General features: G+C 37.7%; 1 protein-coding gene across 7 annotated transcripts in view; it reads right to left on the reverse strand.

Annotated features, from left to right (window-relative positions):
• Positions 1–17,704, reverse strand: part of CNOT1 (CCR4-NOT transcription complex subunit 1) — a 116,904-nt gene that overhangs the window by 985 nt on the left and 98,215 nt on the right. For 4 of the 7 annotated variants that reach the window (XM_053603021.1, XM_053603031.1, XM_053603038.1 and 1 more), the window contains exons 35-47: positions 17,018–17,209; positions 16,362–16,504; positions 15,774–15,882; positions 15,522–15,691; positions 14,343–14,595; positions 11,139–11,387; positions 9,945–10,108; positions 9,632–9,749; positions 8,225–8,326; positions 6,247–6,420; positions 4,785–4,934; positions 3,932–4,112; positions 1,282–1,414 (exon numbers count right to left, since the gene is read on the reverse strand). In XM_053603021.1, the coding sequence (XP_053458996.1) occupies positions 1,282–1,414; positions 3,932–4,112; positions 4,785–4,934; positions 6,247–6,420; positions 8,225–8,326; positions 9,632–9,749; positions 9,945–10,108; positions 11,139–11,387; positions 14,343–14,595; positions 15,522–15,691; positions 15,774–15,882; positions 16,362–16,504; positions 17,018–17,209 (2,138 nt within the window). The remainder of the gene's footprint in view (positions 1–1,281; positions 1,415–3,931; positions 4,113–4,784; positions 4,935–6,246; positions 6,421–8,224; positions 8,327–9,631; positions 9,750–9,944; positions 10,109–11,138; positions 11,388–14,342; positions 14,596–15,521; positions 15,692–15,773; positions 15,883–16,361; positions 16,505–17,017; positions 17,210–17,704) is intronic. The other 3 variants (XM_053603056.1, XM_053603062.1, XM_053603046.1) reach the window with 1 other exon arrangement.

Here is a 17,704-nt window from a genome sequence, read left to right on the forward strand (position 1 = left end):
TAACACTTAGTGTAAGTGTATATTGGTAATGTTTTTCTGAATGGCAGTTAAGTATTGCCTTAGATTTATATGCTTTCACCTACCAATGGTACTTTTTTTTATGGTGAATTACCACAATTTTTTTTTTTTTTTACTATTTCAGGTTAATTGAGGGTACAAAAAAGTAGGTTACAATGTTTTGCACTCTTGTTTTTCTTTTATGTTGGTGTGTATTAGATCACCTAGTGGCTTCATATTAGAACTGAGTACATGGGATTTTTACTAAGAAGAATGTGTTCTACCTCAATCCAGGTTAATACAAAAGATGTCAGAATGCCATCTTTTTTAGTGACTGAGTATATACATATACCACAGCTTGTTAATCCATTCCTGGGTTGGTGGGCATTTAGGCTGTTTCCACATTTGGGTGATTATAAATTGAGCTGCAGTAAACAGTCTAGTGCAAATGTCCTTATAATAAAAGGATTTTTTTTTTCTTCTGGGTAGATGCCTAGAAATGGGATTGCAGGATCAAATGGGAGTTCTAATTTGAGTTCTCTGAGGACTCTCCATACTTCCTTCCAAAAAGGTTGTATTAGTTTGCAGTCCCACTACCAATTGTAATTTTAAATTTACCCTCAGAAAATTAGCACAAGAAAAAGGTTATTAATATAAAGCTGAAGTAAACTTTGTATTTAACATCATTAACAAAATGGGACATTATCATCTAAGCATCCATTAATAAGATACTGGTTAAATTTTAGTATACAAATCTAAGGAATACTGAATGTAGCACCATAGGTTGCTATTAGATGCTAAAGTTTTAAAAAGTCCTGTCAAATTTTTAAAGTGCATATGGTGTATATACATCACTATTCCCCCGTCTCCCTAATGCTATATGGATAACATATACAGTCTAAGCAACCTACAACAGATTCCTAGCGTTAGGATGCACATAGGATTCTGTTATTCCTGCTTACAATCTTTTAACCCAGAAGAAGTAAATGTTTTAAGGTCCTTAACATAATTTGCATTGGGCTTGCATGGTTAAAAATGCCACCACCTCAGAGAAGCTCTTAACCTTGGATTAAAATTTTGCCTTTTTATGAAAACTACTTTTCATTGCAACAATGATTCATGTCTAATTCTCTACTTGTGATTTGTATCCATGTCCATTAGACTACTAGGAGGTCAAGAACCATCCATTTTGTTCACAACTGATTCCCACATTTAATATATTACTGACATGTAAAAGATGTTCTCTGAAATGCATAGAAAATCCCTAAGAATTCAAAGGGTTACCTTGTGATCTGTTCCTGGATAGCTTCAGTGTTGGCCTCTGCAAAAAGGTATAGCATGGTGCAGCTGAAGTAGTGAGTGTGGCTATTTGGGTACCGCAGCTGGTTTGCAATTGCATTCAAGAAGAGGTACCGACCTAGGTATTGTTAAGAAACCTCTAGTTAGGACTTGTTCTTAAAGGCTAATGTGCGAAGACAAATAGTTCTGAAGGGTCTGGTGTTCTTTTTTTTTTTTTTTTTCTTTGTTTTGAGACAGTCTCAAGCTGTCGCTCTGAATGCCATAGCATCAGCTCACAGCAACCTCAAACTCTTGGGCTTAAGTGATTTCTTGGCCTCAGCCTCCCAAGTAGCTGGGACTACAGGTGTCTGCCACAACGCCGGGTTATTTTTATTGTTGTTGCAGTTGTCATTGTTTTAGCTGGCTTGGGCTGGGTTCGAACTTGCCACACTTAGTGTATGTGGCCAGCACCCTACCCACTGAGCCACGGGCACCGTCCAAGGGTTTGGGTTTTGTTGTTGTTTGTTTTTGAGATAGAGTTTCACTATGTCGCCCTGGGTAGAGTGCTATGGCATCACAGCTCACAGCAACCTCAAACTCTTGGGCTTAAGTGATTTTCTTGCCTCAGCCTCCCAAGTAGCTGGGACTACAGGCACCCGCCACAATGTCTGGCTATTTTTTGGCTGCAGTTCTCGTTGTTTGGCAGGCCCAGGCTGGATTCAAACCTGCCAGCTCTGCCGTATGTGGCTGGCGCCCTAGCCACTAAGCTATAGGCTCCGAGCTAAGGGTTTGGGTTTTTGATGGAGGGTTCCAAATTAAACCAAACAGTCCTCAAAACTCCAAAAAGCTTTCATCTCTGTGGGTTTTATTTCAACATTTTTACATTAGAAATTAAAACTAAGGCTCTGCGTCTGTAGCTCAGTGGATGGCCATGTAAGGGGCTGGTGGGTTCGAATCCAGTCCAGGCCTGCTAAATAAACAACAACAAAAATAGCTGGGTGTTGTGGCGGGTGCCTGTAGTTTCAGCTACTAGGGAGGCTGAGGCAAGTGAATCCCCTGAGCCCAAGAGTTTGAGGTTGCTGTGAGCTATGATGCCACAGCACACTATAGGGGGCAATAAAGTGAGACAAAAACAAAACGAAACAAAGATTTTAAAATATTTCTTGAGGCAGATTCTAGTTCATGGTCCTTCGTAGCTTACTACAACCTCAAAGTCCTGGGCTCAAGTGCTTCTCCTGCCTCTGCCTCCAAGTAGTTGGGACTATAGGGATGGATTACCAAATCTGGCTAATTTTTCATAGGGTCTCACTCTTGCTCAGACTGGTGCCCAACTCCTGACCCTAAGTGATCTTCCAGCTTAGGCCTTCCAAAGCACTAGTTAAATTACAGGAGTAAGCCACTATGCCTGGCCCATTAATTTATTTTTGAAAATGGACCCATTATATGCTAATAATACAGTAATGTTACTTAAAACTATTTAAAAAAAATTAGTGAAGAGAGTGTTACTAAGTTATTTTACATTTTACAGGTCTTTTTAATGGTCTATTTCTACATTCAATCTATTACAGTTTTATATTACATGTAGCCTCTGGAAAATTACACTATACACCTGATGGAATATGGGGGTGGGGGCAAATAGGATGAAAACAGTTTTGACCTCATGGCCCTCCTAAAAGGGTCTGAAGGACATCTTTCAGGGTTCCCAGACCACACTTTGACAACTATACTATTTTGGCATAAATATCTATTATCTTAACTGGGTTTGGGTGTCTGCTTCTGCCTGGTGTTACCCATGTTTGTAAGACTGTCACAGCGACCCTTACCATTTCCCTAACGCTGTCCTTTTGTTGCTGAGCTCTGGATGTACTGGTATTCCATTTTGTTAAAATCTTGCCTTCAAGCTATCTCAAATCCCTTCTACATATAAGCATGCAGCATATACTCCAGATTAGGTAGCTTCTGAAGAATTCATAGCAAAAGCAGTAGTTCCCCTTCTAAATTACATGCATGCTAAAATGAGCAGGACCATATAGCTAACTAGCACCTAACTGGGGTCTCTATGATGACTGTAAAAGACAAAAAAGAAATGTAGCTCACCCAGGAAATCTGCAACCTGCTATGGGAAATATAACTTAAACATTTTGCAGAACAGATAGGAAGAGTCCTATTCATTACTCTTTATACGCTTAACAAGTTGCCTGGCAAACAAGCTGGTAAAGGAAAGCTAACGAAACAATGTAACAAGAGCCTATGTTTAAAGAGACTAGACATTTTTTTTAACACTAAAATACTGTAGTCATACACACCAAAATATTAACTGATGTAGGATTCTGCCTAAGTCATGCTTTTTTGTATTTGCTATGAAATATGAAAGTTACCTATAAAGCCAGGACCATAAGCTATCTGCACATTGAGCAGATAATGTCCAATTAAAGACCTCACTGATAGACACTCTTTGTGACTAAAGCACTTCTGTATTTTTCTGATGAGACTGGTTTTTAAAAAAGCCAAAGAACTCGGGCAGCGCCTGTGGCTCAAAGGAGTAGGGCACTGGCCCCATATACTGGAGGTGGCGGGTTCAAACTCGGCCCCGGCCAAAACTGCAAAAAAAAAAAAAAAGGCCAAAGAACTCTACCCTGGTGGAGGTTTCACTCACCCTCAGTGTCCAAATCAACAGCCAGGTTCTGGAAGATATCCATGTGTGCTGAGTGGGTGATAGTGCTCATTGAAGGTGTGCTGCCCTTGTTGTGGATGTGCGCAATGGCCTGAGTTCCTACATAGAGCACCAGTGCATTGATGAGCTGGAGGTTGTAGCGATTGCCAGGCTCGTTGGATACCTTAAATGAGTAAAACAGAAAACTTATACTTACTCCCACAGAGGACTGTGTCTAGCACCACCATTATTTCTAAACCCATCTTGTACTTTCATAGAAATGCTGAACTGTTCTCCACATTGTGATTTAAATATCAGACACTGTTTGAGTTTGTGAAGTTATTTAATACACGGCTGCCCCAAAGGTGGTTGTATCAAGAAGAGAAACATGATTTCCCTCAGTAAGCCAAAGCTGTCATCACTATGCTATTGCACAGCTCTAAAGTGAAGTTTATAAAGTTTAAATATGCACCATCCCAAATAAAATATATATAAAGATTTAAAGAGGAAACAATTTGTGGTTGCAGGGTGTGCAAAGATGATATAACTTCAAGTCATTCCATATAACAAATTAAATCAGAATCTATCTGTTTAGAAAAATCTTAATGAGTACAAACAGATACCATCAGCAGTCTACTCTTAGAGAAAAATCAGTCTACTGCCTGGTTGCTCATTGTGTGACTGACAAAATGAGCTAAAGTACATAATCCCATTAAGCTCACTCAATGTATAGAAATGACAATAGTTTTTAAATCCTTAAGTCAGGTTGAAAACATTAATTCCCAAACACACAGGACTGAGAGTAGAAAGTGCTTTCTATGGAAGACACAGCTAAATTTAAGCCAAACCAATTAACCTGTAGGTTGCTGCGCAGGTCAGACAGAAAAGTGACAGGCGAACGAGTTTTAAGATAGGAATCCAAATCCTTTTTGAACTGAGGTGGCATCACTCCAGTGAAATTGGTGAGAATCCGGGGTGCGATGTTAATTTCACTCAACATGTCCACCTGCCGCAAATTCAAGAATCACAATATGTAGGAGTTAAGAGCAAATTATACCCATGCTAAAAGTGGTAGGATTGTTTTTCTAAAACTATTTGTATTACTAATGTCTTCAACAGTAGAGTTGCCACTTTCCATTATTTAATTAGTCTTTTTTTAATCAAAAGAATCTTTATAAAAAATAAGAATTTCTCATTCTATAATACATTTCTTTTCTAAGGTCAAGGTACCTTTTGTGGAGAGGTCTAGTTTGCATCACTAAGATTTTTCCTGTACTTGAATTTCAAAATGAGTGTCCAAAACAAGCTTCCTCACTCACCAACAGTGTTTGTAACAAGAACAAGATGACATCATACTTAACTACTTTTTAAAAAATGCATGTGAAGAAAATATCGAGAGAACACACAAAAATAGACAAGAGCAGTGATGTATGCTTGCAGGCCCAACTACTCAGAAGGCTGAGAGGCAGGAGGATAGCTTGAGCCTAAGAGTTCAAAGCTGCAGTGCACCAGGATCATACCTGTGAATAGCAACTGCACTCCAGCCAGACCTCGACTCTTTAAAAACAAACAAATCAAAAAACTATAGTAGCCATGTCAGGATAGTGTGATTATAAGAGGTCCCTTCAATAATTTAAACAAAATATAGTCAGCCCTATGTATCCTTGGGATTCATAGGTCAAACATATTTGGGGTTGGGGAGAACCCAATTAAAAAAAATTTCTAAATACAGTGTTAACAACTATTTACATAGCATTATATGAGGTACCCTAAGTAATCTGGAGATAATACAAAGTTTATAAGAAGGTGTATGTAGGTTATATGCAAATACTATGCCATTTTACATAAAGGACTTGAGTGTCCCAGAATTTTGGTATCAAAGAAACCAATTCCCTGAGAACATCAAGTTGTGACTGTACAAAAGCACATGCACGTGAGTGTGCACACACAAAACACCTGTGAAATATGGGCATTGAATTGCATTTTTGCAATTCTTTGCCATGTGGGGGTCCACCCAGCAAATGCCTAACAATGTAGGTTGAGGTTCTGTAAATATAGCTGTATCTAATATCAATATTAATGTGAAAAATGGCAACTAGAACAATACTGTGAACTAATATTCAGCAGTGCCAATAGCAACAATTGTATCCTATCAGGCTTAATAACAAGATTGTTCCCATGAAACAGTACCCTTAAACTAACAAATAACTGTGTATATTTGGGGGGCGGGGGTGTGAAGGCTGGTAAACAGTCTGCTTATCAGAGAAAGGACTAAAATATTGAAGTATAACTTTTCCTTAAACTGTTTAGAACTTTACCTTCAGATTAGGAGTGAATGGGTCTGGGAGCCTCATGTTTCTTGGGAAGGCACTCAGGATCAAATTTCTTAACTGGATACAATTAGGTGGGATCACATCACAGAACCCATAATGGTAATCACAAAGGAACTCTGGGAAATCATGCAAAAGAACCAGCAGCACTCTTAAAGTACCCTATTGTTTAAAAACAAGAAAAACAGTTCCATACTAAGGAAAAGGAAATAACATTTTTCCCATTATAAACTTACCTCAAGTTTTTTTAAAAACACAAACATTTGATAACATTTTTTTAAAATGTTACAGGCTTCAATTAACATTAGTAATACCACAGGTGACTTATCAAATATTTCTATCTAAAAATCATGAATTTGGCGGCACCCATAACTCTGTGGGTAGGGTGCCGGCTACGTACACCAAGGCTGGAGAGTTTGAACCCAGCCCGGGCCAGCTAAAACAGTAACTACAACAAAAAAATAGCCAGGCATTATGGCGGGCACCTGTAGTCCCAGCTACTTGGGAGGCTAAGGCAAGATTACCGCTTAAGCCCCAGAGTTTGAAGTTGCTGTGAGCTGTGACACCACAGCCCTCTACCCAGGGTGACAGCTTGAGACTCTGTCTCAAAAAAAGAAAAAAGAAAAAGAAAAAAATCATGAATTAGGCATCAGGAATTTATAGCCTTAAATGAATATGCCAGAAAAGGGGAGAGAAGAACCAAGCAATAGAGTACAGTCTATCTTCAAAAGCTTAAAACAAAACAAAACAAAAAACTAATGATAACCAAAGTAGGAAAAAGAAAAACCACACACACGTATATATTAAAAATTTAAGTCTTTAAACTTTCAAAGGCGAGTAGGGAGGAAAAGCCAAAAAGTTAGTTTCTAGGAAAAGATTACGGAATTGATAATAAAATGTTCAACAATTCACAATTCAGGTACATTAAGTAGTACACAGAAAACCTAAGCAACCTGCGATAGGTACAGATTTAAGTCAAATAAATAAATAAATAAATAAAAAGGCAATTTTTTTTTTTTTTTTTTTTTTTACAGTTTGGCCAGGGCTGGGTTTGAACCCACCACCTCTGGCATATGGAGCCAGCACCCTACTCCTTTGAGCCACAGGAGCCGCCCAGAAAAAGCAATTTTTAATACAGTTTTTAAAAACTGATAATTTTGACTACAATAAATTTTAAAGCCTCTGCTCCTCAAAAGACACCCATTCATTTTAAGTAAAAATGCAAACTATGAGAGCAATTTGAATATAAATTAACAAAGGGCATGTATCTGGAATATATGAATAACTCCCATTTTTTAGAAAATAAGAAAGAAAAAAGTCAACAATCCAACAGAAATAGCAAAAGAATGGAAGAGGGACATCACAAATGAGAGATAGCCAAATGGCTGGTCCATACATAAAAACCTCACCAAGAAGTCATCAAGGAAATAAAGCAGACTAAAGCCCTTATCTACATAGCACTCTGGGAGGTGAAATGGGAAGACTGAGGTTGCAGTGGACTATGATGCTAATGGAGCCCAGGAGTCTAAGGTTGCAGTGAGCTATGATGATGATGGCACTGTAGAGCCTAGGCCACAGAGCAAGATTCTATACCCTCCCCATTAAAAAGAAAAGGCATCAAGGAAATGTACATTAAGTACACAACAAAATCTTACTGCACAACTGCCAAAATGAAAGACAGTTATCAGGTACAAGAAAGATGTGGGGGGAAATGGTAACTCTTGACATGCTGCTGGAAAGTGTAAACTGGTAAACTTTGTAAGACTGAAGTACCCACAAAAGTTGAATATACACACCCTATGATCTGGGCCCTGGTTATGCAAGTGCTTCAATTTCACTCTTTAGTGAATGTACTCACTTGAAAGGCTTTATTTATTTATTGAAAAAGGGTTCATAAGACCTAGCCAAAAGTATTTTTCTTTTTAGTCCTAGAAGTTATTTTAACTTATAAATCCAAATAAATTACCTTATAGAGGATTTGCATAGGTTTAGTGAGCTCCACATTTCTAAGGAAAGGTGCTAAATATTTGAATAAATCAATCAGTAGCTGTGCATACATAGGCCATCCCTAGAACAAAGAAATATGCATGAGTCATAATACACTCAACTGTTACCCTACCACAAAGAATTGCGCAGGCAGCTACACTGGGATTCACTATCTTCTCCATACTAATATAAGTGTAGAATACTAATGTAAGTACCTTTCCTAAATACTCAATGGCATGAAAAGGGACCAACTAATTATGGAGATAGTGGGAAATGATATTTCAATCAAACTGGCACCAGAGATTTTAGGAGATGTTGGTATTCATGCCTGTCGCAAAATTAAGAAAGGGAGAGGAGAAAACCCTGAGGAAATTTCAGATAGAACAGAAAACTCAGCCAGCTGAAAAAATGACAACTAGAAATCCATTTTCTTAATTCTTTCTTTTAATTAAGTACCGCAGCACTTAATTTCTTTTCCCACTTCTAACTCCTGCCAAATAACCTTGTCAAATTTATAACATGAGTTCCTCTATTGTTAGCCAAAGTTGGCCTTGCTCAGTGTGCTAACAACCATACCAATTATGTTCATTTCATTCTTGTATAATTTTATTCACTATATTGTGTTCCATATTTCTGGAATGCCCTTAACCCAACAAGCAACCAACTTAATTTAAGGGTTACTTTGCCTTCTTTTTTGCCAAGTTCACTTCAGCCCTAGTCACATTTTTTATAATTTGAAGGACCAAACAAGAACACATGCTCTCTGCAGTAGTAATCTGCCATTTAACTGTAAGATGGGAGAAAAACTTCCACTGTTAACTGTAAAGTATTCCCAATTAGACTAAGAACTCTTTAATAAAACTCTTTAATAAAATTATGATAAAGTTTTATATCATAATCCTTCAAAATAAAGTATCTCAGGGGTTCTCCACCTTAATGTGAGGCCTTTAGCATTTATTTAGACTGAGAATGTGTAAAACTAGCAAGCTCCAGAGACCCATTTATAGATTTATTCAAGTATCTACTAACGTGGCATCTGAAGATTTCAACTTTAAAAACAAAAAACCCAGAAAACCTTTTGTAATATGTAAAAGAAATCATTCCTATGAATGAAAAAAAATCACAACATTTATTAAAAAACAATAAACCTTGAGAAAACGACATAGGTAGCCCACAACAGAGTGGGAGAAGCAACACTCTATTTTAGGCAGAGGCAGTCAAGTACTTGGTTAAACTTCTCTCCATTACTTGAGTAAACACTAAAGAGAATAATTCACAACTAAGGTTGGAAGAAGTAAAATTAAGTGGCCAACAGAAATCTATAAGTAGTGCTAAAAGCCCCAGGTAGTTACTGTCTTCATCTGTAGAAGATAAACTGCAGCCACACCTTCTGCTGTGGCGTATGTGCCAGCATTCTTGCAATAAATATCCGATGAGAGATCAGTTCAAGCCAGGCATATACAAAGCCAGGAGCTTTGGTAGGCCTCAAGATGTGGAATGTATTGCTGAAAGAAGAAAAGGCTTAGTCAGAAGCACAGTCTCACTTAAATATGGTAAGCAACACAAGAGTGCAGGCAACATGCAAGTTATCTTGCAAATCAACATACCTCAAGATTCATAACAATTCTACTCCTAAAATTTTACTACACTAAACCAGCAAACTTAAACAGGAAATCTCTATTAAATACAACAATGCTCACCAGAAAGCTGTAAGTGTCTGGAAGTTAATGGTTTCTAACACATGCTCAGGTGCATTGAGTTCCAAGAGCAGCATGATAAAAATTCGATGGTAGGGAAGCTGCTGAAATTCACTTTGCCGAACATCGTGATCTTGTAGGAGAACTCCTACTACTATACCAAGGACCTATACGGAATCCATAGAGTAGAGCTTGTAAATCATACAGATAAGTCACTTACCACTTTAAGTCACGTTTTTTTTTTTTACCTTGCATTTTTAACCCCACATTAAAGTAGAGGATATATATCATTTTAATATAAAATTATATGTTGGCCTAAAGGGGCCATACATTGGTTTGGTTTGGCCTACACTGCTTTGAGTTTTCTTTGAATTTTACCATCTTTGGACCAGATCTGTATACACATTCTCTACAAACATCGAATGGTTTTTCTAAAGCAATAAAAATTAGCATAGTCCCTCTCATTTCACCATGTTAACACAATCTAACAATCTAATTCTTCTGGTCTGACCTGAAGTTGACATGTGGCAAATGGTTTACACTTGGCATTTAGTAGGTGGGAGCCAGGGAAGCTGTTAGACAAGCAGAGATGTCTCTTGAAGAACTGTCCTGCACTCCACTTGATCTGCCTGCTGCACAGTGAGGGACATGAAGAACCCATTTGTAATTTCCCAAATCCAAAACCTAAATCCATTTTCACACATATCTTTGTACTATTTTAATATTTCAAATTTCTAGAAACTCTCCTGTGTAAATCAAAGTCAATAACCATCACTCACGGTATCTGAGTTGCCAATCTGTTACCAGAGAAATGAAGATAACTTCTTTCAAGTGACTTAACCAATAACAAAGCTTTTGAAACTCCCAGAAGTCAGTAATTTGCACAATAAGTGCCTAATGAAAATATTCATAGAGCATGGCTATTTTAATGTAATTAACCATTAAATTATTTATTAAGCAGTGGACATTTTTAGCCACCCATTCACAGTAATTCTGTCGGTAGCAGCAAATCGCACACTACCTAAATATCTTGTATTTTAATCATTACCAACTATCGACCATTAATTAACAGCCTGAAAAATACATTATGATCCTTTAGGACAGAAAAAGGATCTTACAAAATGTTTTGGGGGAAGGCTGGGCCTAATAAGGTTGAGAACCATTTATGAAGACTTCAAGTAAGAAAGGATTTCAGACCTTGTTCAGCAGATTAATCTTTGTGACAGTGTTGGTGGCCTCCCCTGAGTGTTTCACTAGCAATGCAATGAGTCGAACAAAGGCATCCAGGTTGTGATAGCACTTGGCTCGGATCATGGTAGGATTAGCAGCAGGATTATGCTGCTGTTCAGCCTGAGCACGGTAACTGATTTCAACACACATTTCAGTACACAGACGAAAGAACCTTGTTATGAGATCATCAGTCTTCAGTATTCCTTGCTGGTGCATCTACCATGGAAACAAAAAAATAGACACATTAAGATAATACACATAAATGAACTTCATACTTTAATTTTCATAGTTAATGCTCTTTCATTTGTTCCTATTATCACAGTTCTATTTCTTACATCATAAAAAATGTCCCTAGAAGAATTACTTCCTGATTAAGGAACCATAATAGAATTCTTCCAGTTCTAAGTTCAATGGAAATTCACAGAGATAATAAGCAATTTTGAACAGCAGGCTACTGCCAAATAATTTGGGAAATTATGCAAATAATTTCCACAATAAGTACTCTCTAGGTCATATTGAGACACTGTGGATAGGCTCGGGGCCAGTAGCACAGTGGTTACAGCGCCAGCCACATACACCGAAGGTGGCTGATTCGAACTCAGCCCCAGCAGGCTAACAAACAATGACAAATGCAACAAAAAATAGCCGGGCATTGTGGCAGGTGCCTGTAGTCCCAGCTACTTGGGAGGCTGAGGCAAGAGACTTGCTTGAGCTCGAGAGTTTGAGGTTGCTGTGCACTGTGATGCCACAGCACTCTACTGAGGGCGACATGGTGAGACTCTGTCTCAAAAAGAAAAAAGAAAAAAAAAAAAGACATTGTGGACAATGTATCTTTCCTGCAAGGAAGAGAATACATTATGTAATTTTCACTTTCTCATAGAATTTAAGACAATTTGCTTCTCAAAAAATCGGAGATAACTTTTTGCAGTTGACTTAACCAATAATAGAGCTATGGAAAGTCTAACTAGCAAACTCACCCTCCCCCCACCTCAAAAATCAGTAAGTTGGCTCAGCGCCTGTAGCTCAGCCATTAGGGCGCCAGCCACATACACTGGAGCTGGTAGGTTTGAATCCAGCCCAGGCCTGCCAAACAACAATGACAATCACAACCAAAAAATAGCCAGGCGTTGTGGCGGGCGCCTGTAGTCCCAGCTACTTGGTAGGCTGAGACAGGAAAATCGCTTAAGCATAAGAGTTTGAGGTTGCTGTGAGCTGTGATGCCAAAGCACTCTACCATGGCGGCATAGTGAGACTATCTCAAAAAAAAAAAAAAAAAAAAAAAAATCAGTAAGTTGTATAATAAATAGGTACCAAATGAAAATACCTACACATCATGTCTGGCTATTTTTAATGTAATAAACATATTATTAAGTGTAATGTAATAAACTTATATTAGTTAAAGTGGAAAAGACAAGTTTATTTAAAGAAAGGAAAACTACAATTATATCATGAATTAGAAATGAAAATAGAGCAGAAAAGTTATTTGGCTAGCCCCTCAACACCCCCTCCCCCCCCAATGATGATGACTACAACAATAGTAAAATAAGCATTAAGGCTACAGAGGAAGGAGAAGGTCAGTACTTACTAAACAAAGAAACCAGACCCAGAAAGAAAACTTGAAGGTTATCTTGAAAATTTTTAAATAATTAATCTCTCCCCAATAAGCAATAAAGGAGCTAAAACTGGTAGGGTTAAGATAATATGCCCTTGGCACAGCAAAGGGACATTGTTTTACATAGTCTGAAAAACAGGGGCAAGAATGAGGACAGTCAAGAAGGGAAGAATTTTCTTTTTTTTTTTTTTCATTTGTTTGCTTTTGGGAATGAGTCTCCCTTTGTCGCCCTGGGTACAGTGCTGTGGCCTCAGCCTAGCTCACAGCAACCTCAAACTCCTGGGATAAGGAGGAAAGAATTTTTAAAAGGATGCAAAATGAACAGCAAAGTGTAATGCATCATCTTTTTCAAGAGAAACAAGTAAGAGCAAATAAGCTAGCAAGAAGAGCTGAGACAGACGCCACATCCATATCCATGAAACAGCAATGATCACAAAGAACAATTTCTTTCTTCCAAATCAGGAATCAAACTATAAACATGCAGTAAAAGCTTTTCAACAGGGTATGTTTTATAACTCCCTGGATTCTTTTAGAGAATAAATTAACTTAGTATGATATATTCAGTAACAATTATCTTGAAAAATAAACCCAATTTCTAACAACTTCTAGCATTCAAATCATCTCTTCCATATTCAATTGTCATTTATTTGAAAACAGATCAAATGTGTATATTATTCTCAGTTTTAGTTTCAGTTTGAATAAATATAATAGTCAATAAATATGGAGACATAAGCAAACAGTTCACCCTAACCAAATACTCTAACAGTTCCAATAAAAGAAATTCTAAGGCCAGTTCTGGAAAAGTAGCTCTCTTGTCAAGTTATATTATAATTACAACACATTGACTTATTATGTCTTATTCCCTCAGTAACTTAGAGCAGCCAGGGCCAATCAAAAACAGAATGCTAAATGGAACTATGGCTCTTACTACTTTTTTTTCTGTTCATACTATTCACAAATATTCCTGACAAACCTGATTTTTAGTTAGCAGCTTGGTTCCTAATACTGTAACTCAAAGTCCATTTGCATCAAATTTAATAAAAAGGAACTCAAGAAACTATTTCCAAAGGAACAAGTTACTACAATTAAGCAGATAAGCTTCTTAAATTAGCAAGTACACTGAAATGTTCTACCCTTTAAATATCTAAGCTTTTTGTTTTGTCATATTTCTTAAAATAGGCTATTATGAGAATTTTATATATTTACTAGCCCATAATCCCATCATCGTTGACTATCAAGCTAGTAAAATTACATTTGGCAGTCTCATTATTCATTATCTGACCCATCGTACTTTGAAGCCTGTGACATATGAGATGGGATAAACACAACTAAAGGTGGGCAGAAAATGTTGACTTTACTGCTCAGAGATCAATGAGGAGGAAACAGGCTATTTATAATTTAACAGTATGATGATATTTCGATTTCATACTGTTATTTGTAATTTAACAGTATGATAATATTCTGATTAGCATAAATATAGAGGTAACTGACGACAGGTACATAATAGTGAACTTTAATATTGGAGGCATCACACCCTACTTATGTTGAATAAAAAGCACCTTTCTTTCCAAAAGCTCTACCTGTCCAACAAACGCAGAGAAAGCTTTGGTACTGTCACGGCCAGCTGCTGCTGAATGGTAGAGATTCACCCATTCCCTCAGAAGATACTCTGCCTTCTCCCTCAGGCCTGGAGGGTCATCGTACTCTGAGGCTTGAGAGATCCCAGAATGCATCATAAAGTTAGGGCCTCCATGAGCACGATCAATCATTGCTTCATAGTTGGATCGCACTACTTCCATCAGCTGGGGCAATCTAGTACAATAAATCCAGATTGAAAATCAGTCTATTCATGGTTGTGATTTCACAGACATACAGTTGGACAATTTGCTTATTCAATAGAAACCACAAGAATGTCAATCACTTTCTTTACCATTTCCGTATTTAAAACAAAATTATCTTTTGTCTTTTCGTATCTGCTTATGAGGACATAATATACAGTTATGCTACTTATTACCCAAAAAATATCCAATGAAATAGACCTAACATTCAGAGTCAACAAATGTTCACATTGTTGGACAGGCTTTATGTTGTATCTGGTGATTCTCAATAGTTCTTTGAGAAATTATTTCTATTTTATGTAAGAAATGGGCTTAGAGAAGGTAATGTCCTTAAATCAGAAAGCTTTAAAGTAGCATAACCAAGGGGCGGCGCCTGTGGCTCAGTGAGTAGGGCGCCAGCCCCATATGCCGAGGGTGGCGGGTTCAAACCCAGCCCCGGCCAAACTGCAACAAAAAAATAGCCGGGCGTTGTGGCGGGCACCTGTAGTCCCAGCTGCTCGGGAGGCTGAGGCAAGAGAATCACGTAAGCCCAAGAGTTAGAGGTTGCTGTGAGCCGTGTGAAGTCATGGCACTCTACCCGAGGGCGGTACAGTGAGACTCTGTCTCTACAAAAAAAAAAAAAAGAAAAAAAAAAAAAAAAAAGTAGCATAACCAAGGCTTAAAATTGGGAGTCAAACATCAAGCCTAGTACTGTATATACTGCTCTAGGTCGTGAAGGCTTAGCAGTTAGTCAAGCATTCATACTTCAAAGGACAATATTAGGCCTCATCAAAGCTTCCTACATATTATAGATACAGCAGTTATAACAAGTAATGTTAGTGTAAATCTGCATGCACATTGATTTCTAAAGCTCACAGGAAACTATAAATGCACAGGGACCCCAAAGCATTTCATCCTCACCCTTCTGGAGCATTGCCTCTGGAATGAGCATTAATCCTCATGAGGGTTTCAATAGTATGAAAGAGATCTGCCTCGGTAACATGGGCAACACTCCTTTCATCCACCAGCAGGATTTTTACCAACTGCATAGCAAATGCCACAGCCATGTAGTTTAAACCATTCTCCATTGACTGGCAACACAGAGAAAATAATGTGAGAAAGAAAACATACTTCCTGGGTTCTTTGGTCAGTTCAAATAAATTTCTTCCATACCTGAGCTAGGTGAAGATCATACTGCTGCATATTAACCAAATGATTGCGAATTAGCAACTCCACAGCCTCCACATTATACTTATATTCATCTCGACATTCAATTAGGCACCTAGAAAAATTCAGTATTTTATTCATATGGACTCACCATACTGTATCAGGCAACATAAAGACTCCACTTTATTTGATGGAAACTGTTCCGAATTAAGGAACCCTAGAGAATCAACTGCAAATTAATATCTAAGTTTCAAACAGCCAGTAATGAAGTACAGACAGCCCAGGCTTTGCTTTGAAATTCTAGGAAACAAGATTCCATTTAAGGCATTAAAACATTTACATATGAACATCACGGAAGCCTTTTAAAACAATGACCTATAATTTATTCCCCCAAACAAGGTACTGGGTTTCTTTATCCATGAGAAGAAAATGGAGACCAGACAGAAAAAAAAAAAAAAAACAACTATTTAACAATTTTTAGTTCTGAGAATTAGGAAGTCCATATGTTCTATTTACTTTCCAGAAAAAAAGGGAAACCTCTGGACTTAAGCAGGGCCATATATATTAAAGGGCAGTCCAATACTGGCTATTAACCTTGTGATCTGTTTGTTGCACCATGGAGACCCATAGGCCCGGCCATCCTGCAGAGCTTTTAGGACCAAGAGGTGGCATTCCCTGTAGCGCAGCAGTAGGTCAGCATCAGCACCACTTGTGGCATCTAGCAAGCCCTCTACAGCCTATGGGAGAAAGAAAATGTTCAAAACCATAGAAAACATACTACTCAGCCCAAATATCAAAGCCAAAAACCAAACCTCAATGCAAACTACAATATACCTTATAAAGCCTCAATAATATCCTCTCCACTCTCCAAATATCCTTTTCAGTCACCTAATACACACACACACACACTCTGTAAGTTTTATTTAGTTTAAGCTCATTCTGTGTTCTTCACTATCATAAAATGCTCTGCTGACCCTATACGGTCAAAATCCAGGGCTCCCCACTTACCCTGCATAATTACCCAAATTCTTGGATCAATTTGTTCCTCAAAATACAAAGGGTTAGCTTTTAAAGTTTAAACTTTAAAACTTTTTTAAAAGAAACTTTTTCTTTTAAAGAAAATCTTAACTTGATTTATATTAATGTTTTAAATCTTAAGCATAACTACTTTTAAGTATGTAAACAATGATTCAGGTCACTAAATATTTATAAGCCTAGCTTCTCCTAAAAGTGACAGCTTAAGAACCAACCTTCTGGAGCAATCCAAGAGCAGCTATGGCATCCCGAGAGTTTCGAGATAATACTACAACCTCCAAAAGACTTCGAAGAGCCTGAGCTTGAGGATTCATGGCTAAAGCTGGTGGGATGGCATGTAGGTGCTGCTCCAGTTCTGTAATGCACTTATCGTAAATCTGTGCTACATCATCTGTTGCCCAAGCTTGCTGTTTTAGAGAAGGAAATAACCAAAAAGAGAAAAAACTTTAAGGTTTTTCATCGGGACAGGTACCAAATAGAAGTAAATAGTATGTTTACTCTCTTTTCCTTTTTCTTCAAAACATGAAAGTTTGCTTCCATTCCCTCTTCTTAGGCCACTCAGTCTTAATAGTATTATGTAAGGCAGTGCAAAGCAAACATAGGGGAAGGCATGCTTCACTTCACAGTGGAAAACCTGGCTATTACCATAATCAAGTAATCACAGCAAGTACCACCAAAAATGGGACAGGCTGAGGGCAGCACCATTTATGGCATCTAATAAGCTTTCTATAGCCTAAGTAAGTGCTACAAATCACAAAAATACAGTGCTCAGTCCAAATACATTACCTAAATCTAGTCATGAGAATACACTAGATAAAAAATCCCAAATCAGGCCATTCTAGAAAATAGCTAGCCTATAATCTTCAAAAGTGCCATAGTGATGAAAGATGAAGAAAACCAAA

This window comes from Nycticebus coucang, chromosome 2, assembly GCF_027406575.1.
Source record: "Nycticebus coucang isolate mNycCou1 chromosome 2, mNycCou1.pri, whole genome shotgun sequence".
NCBI lineage: Eukaryota > Metazoa > Chordata > Mammalia > Primates > Lorisidae > Nycticebus > Nycticebus coucang.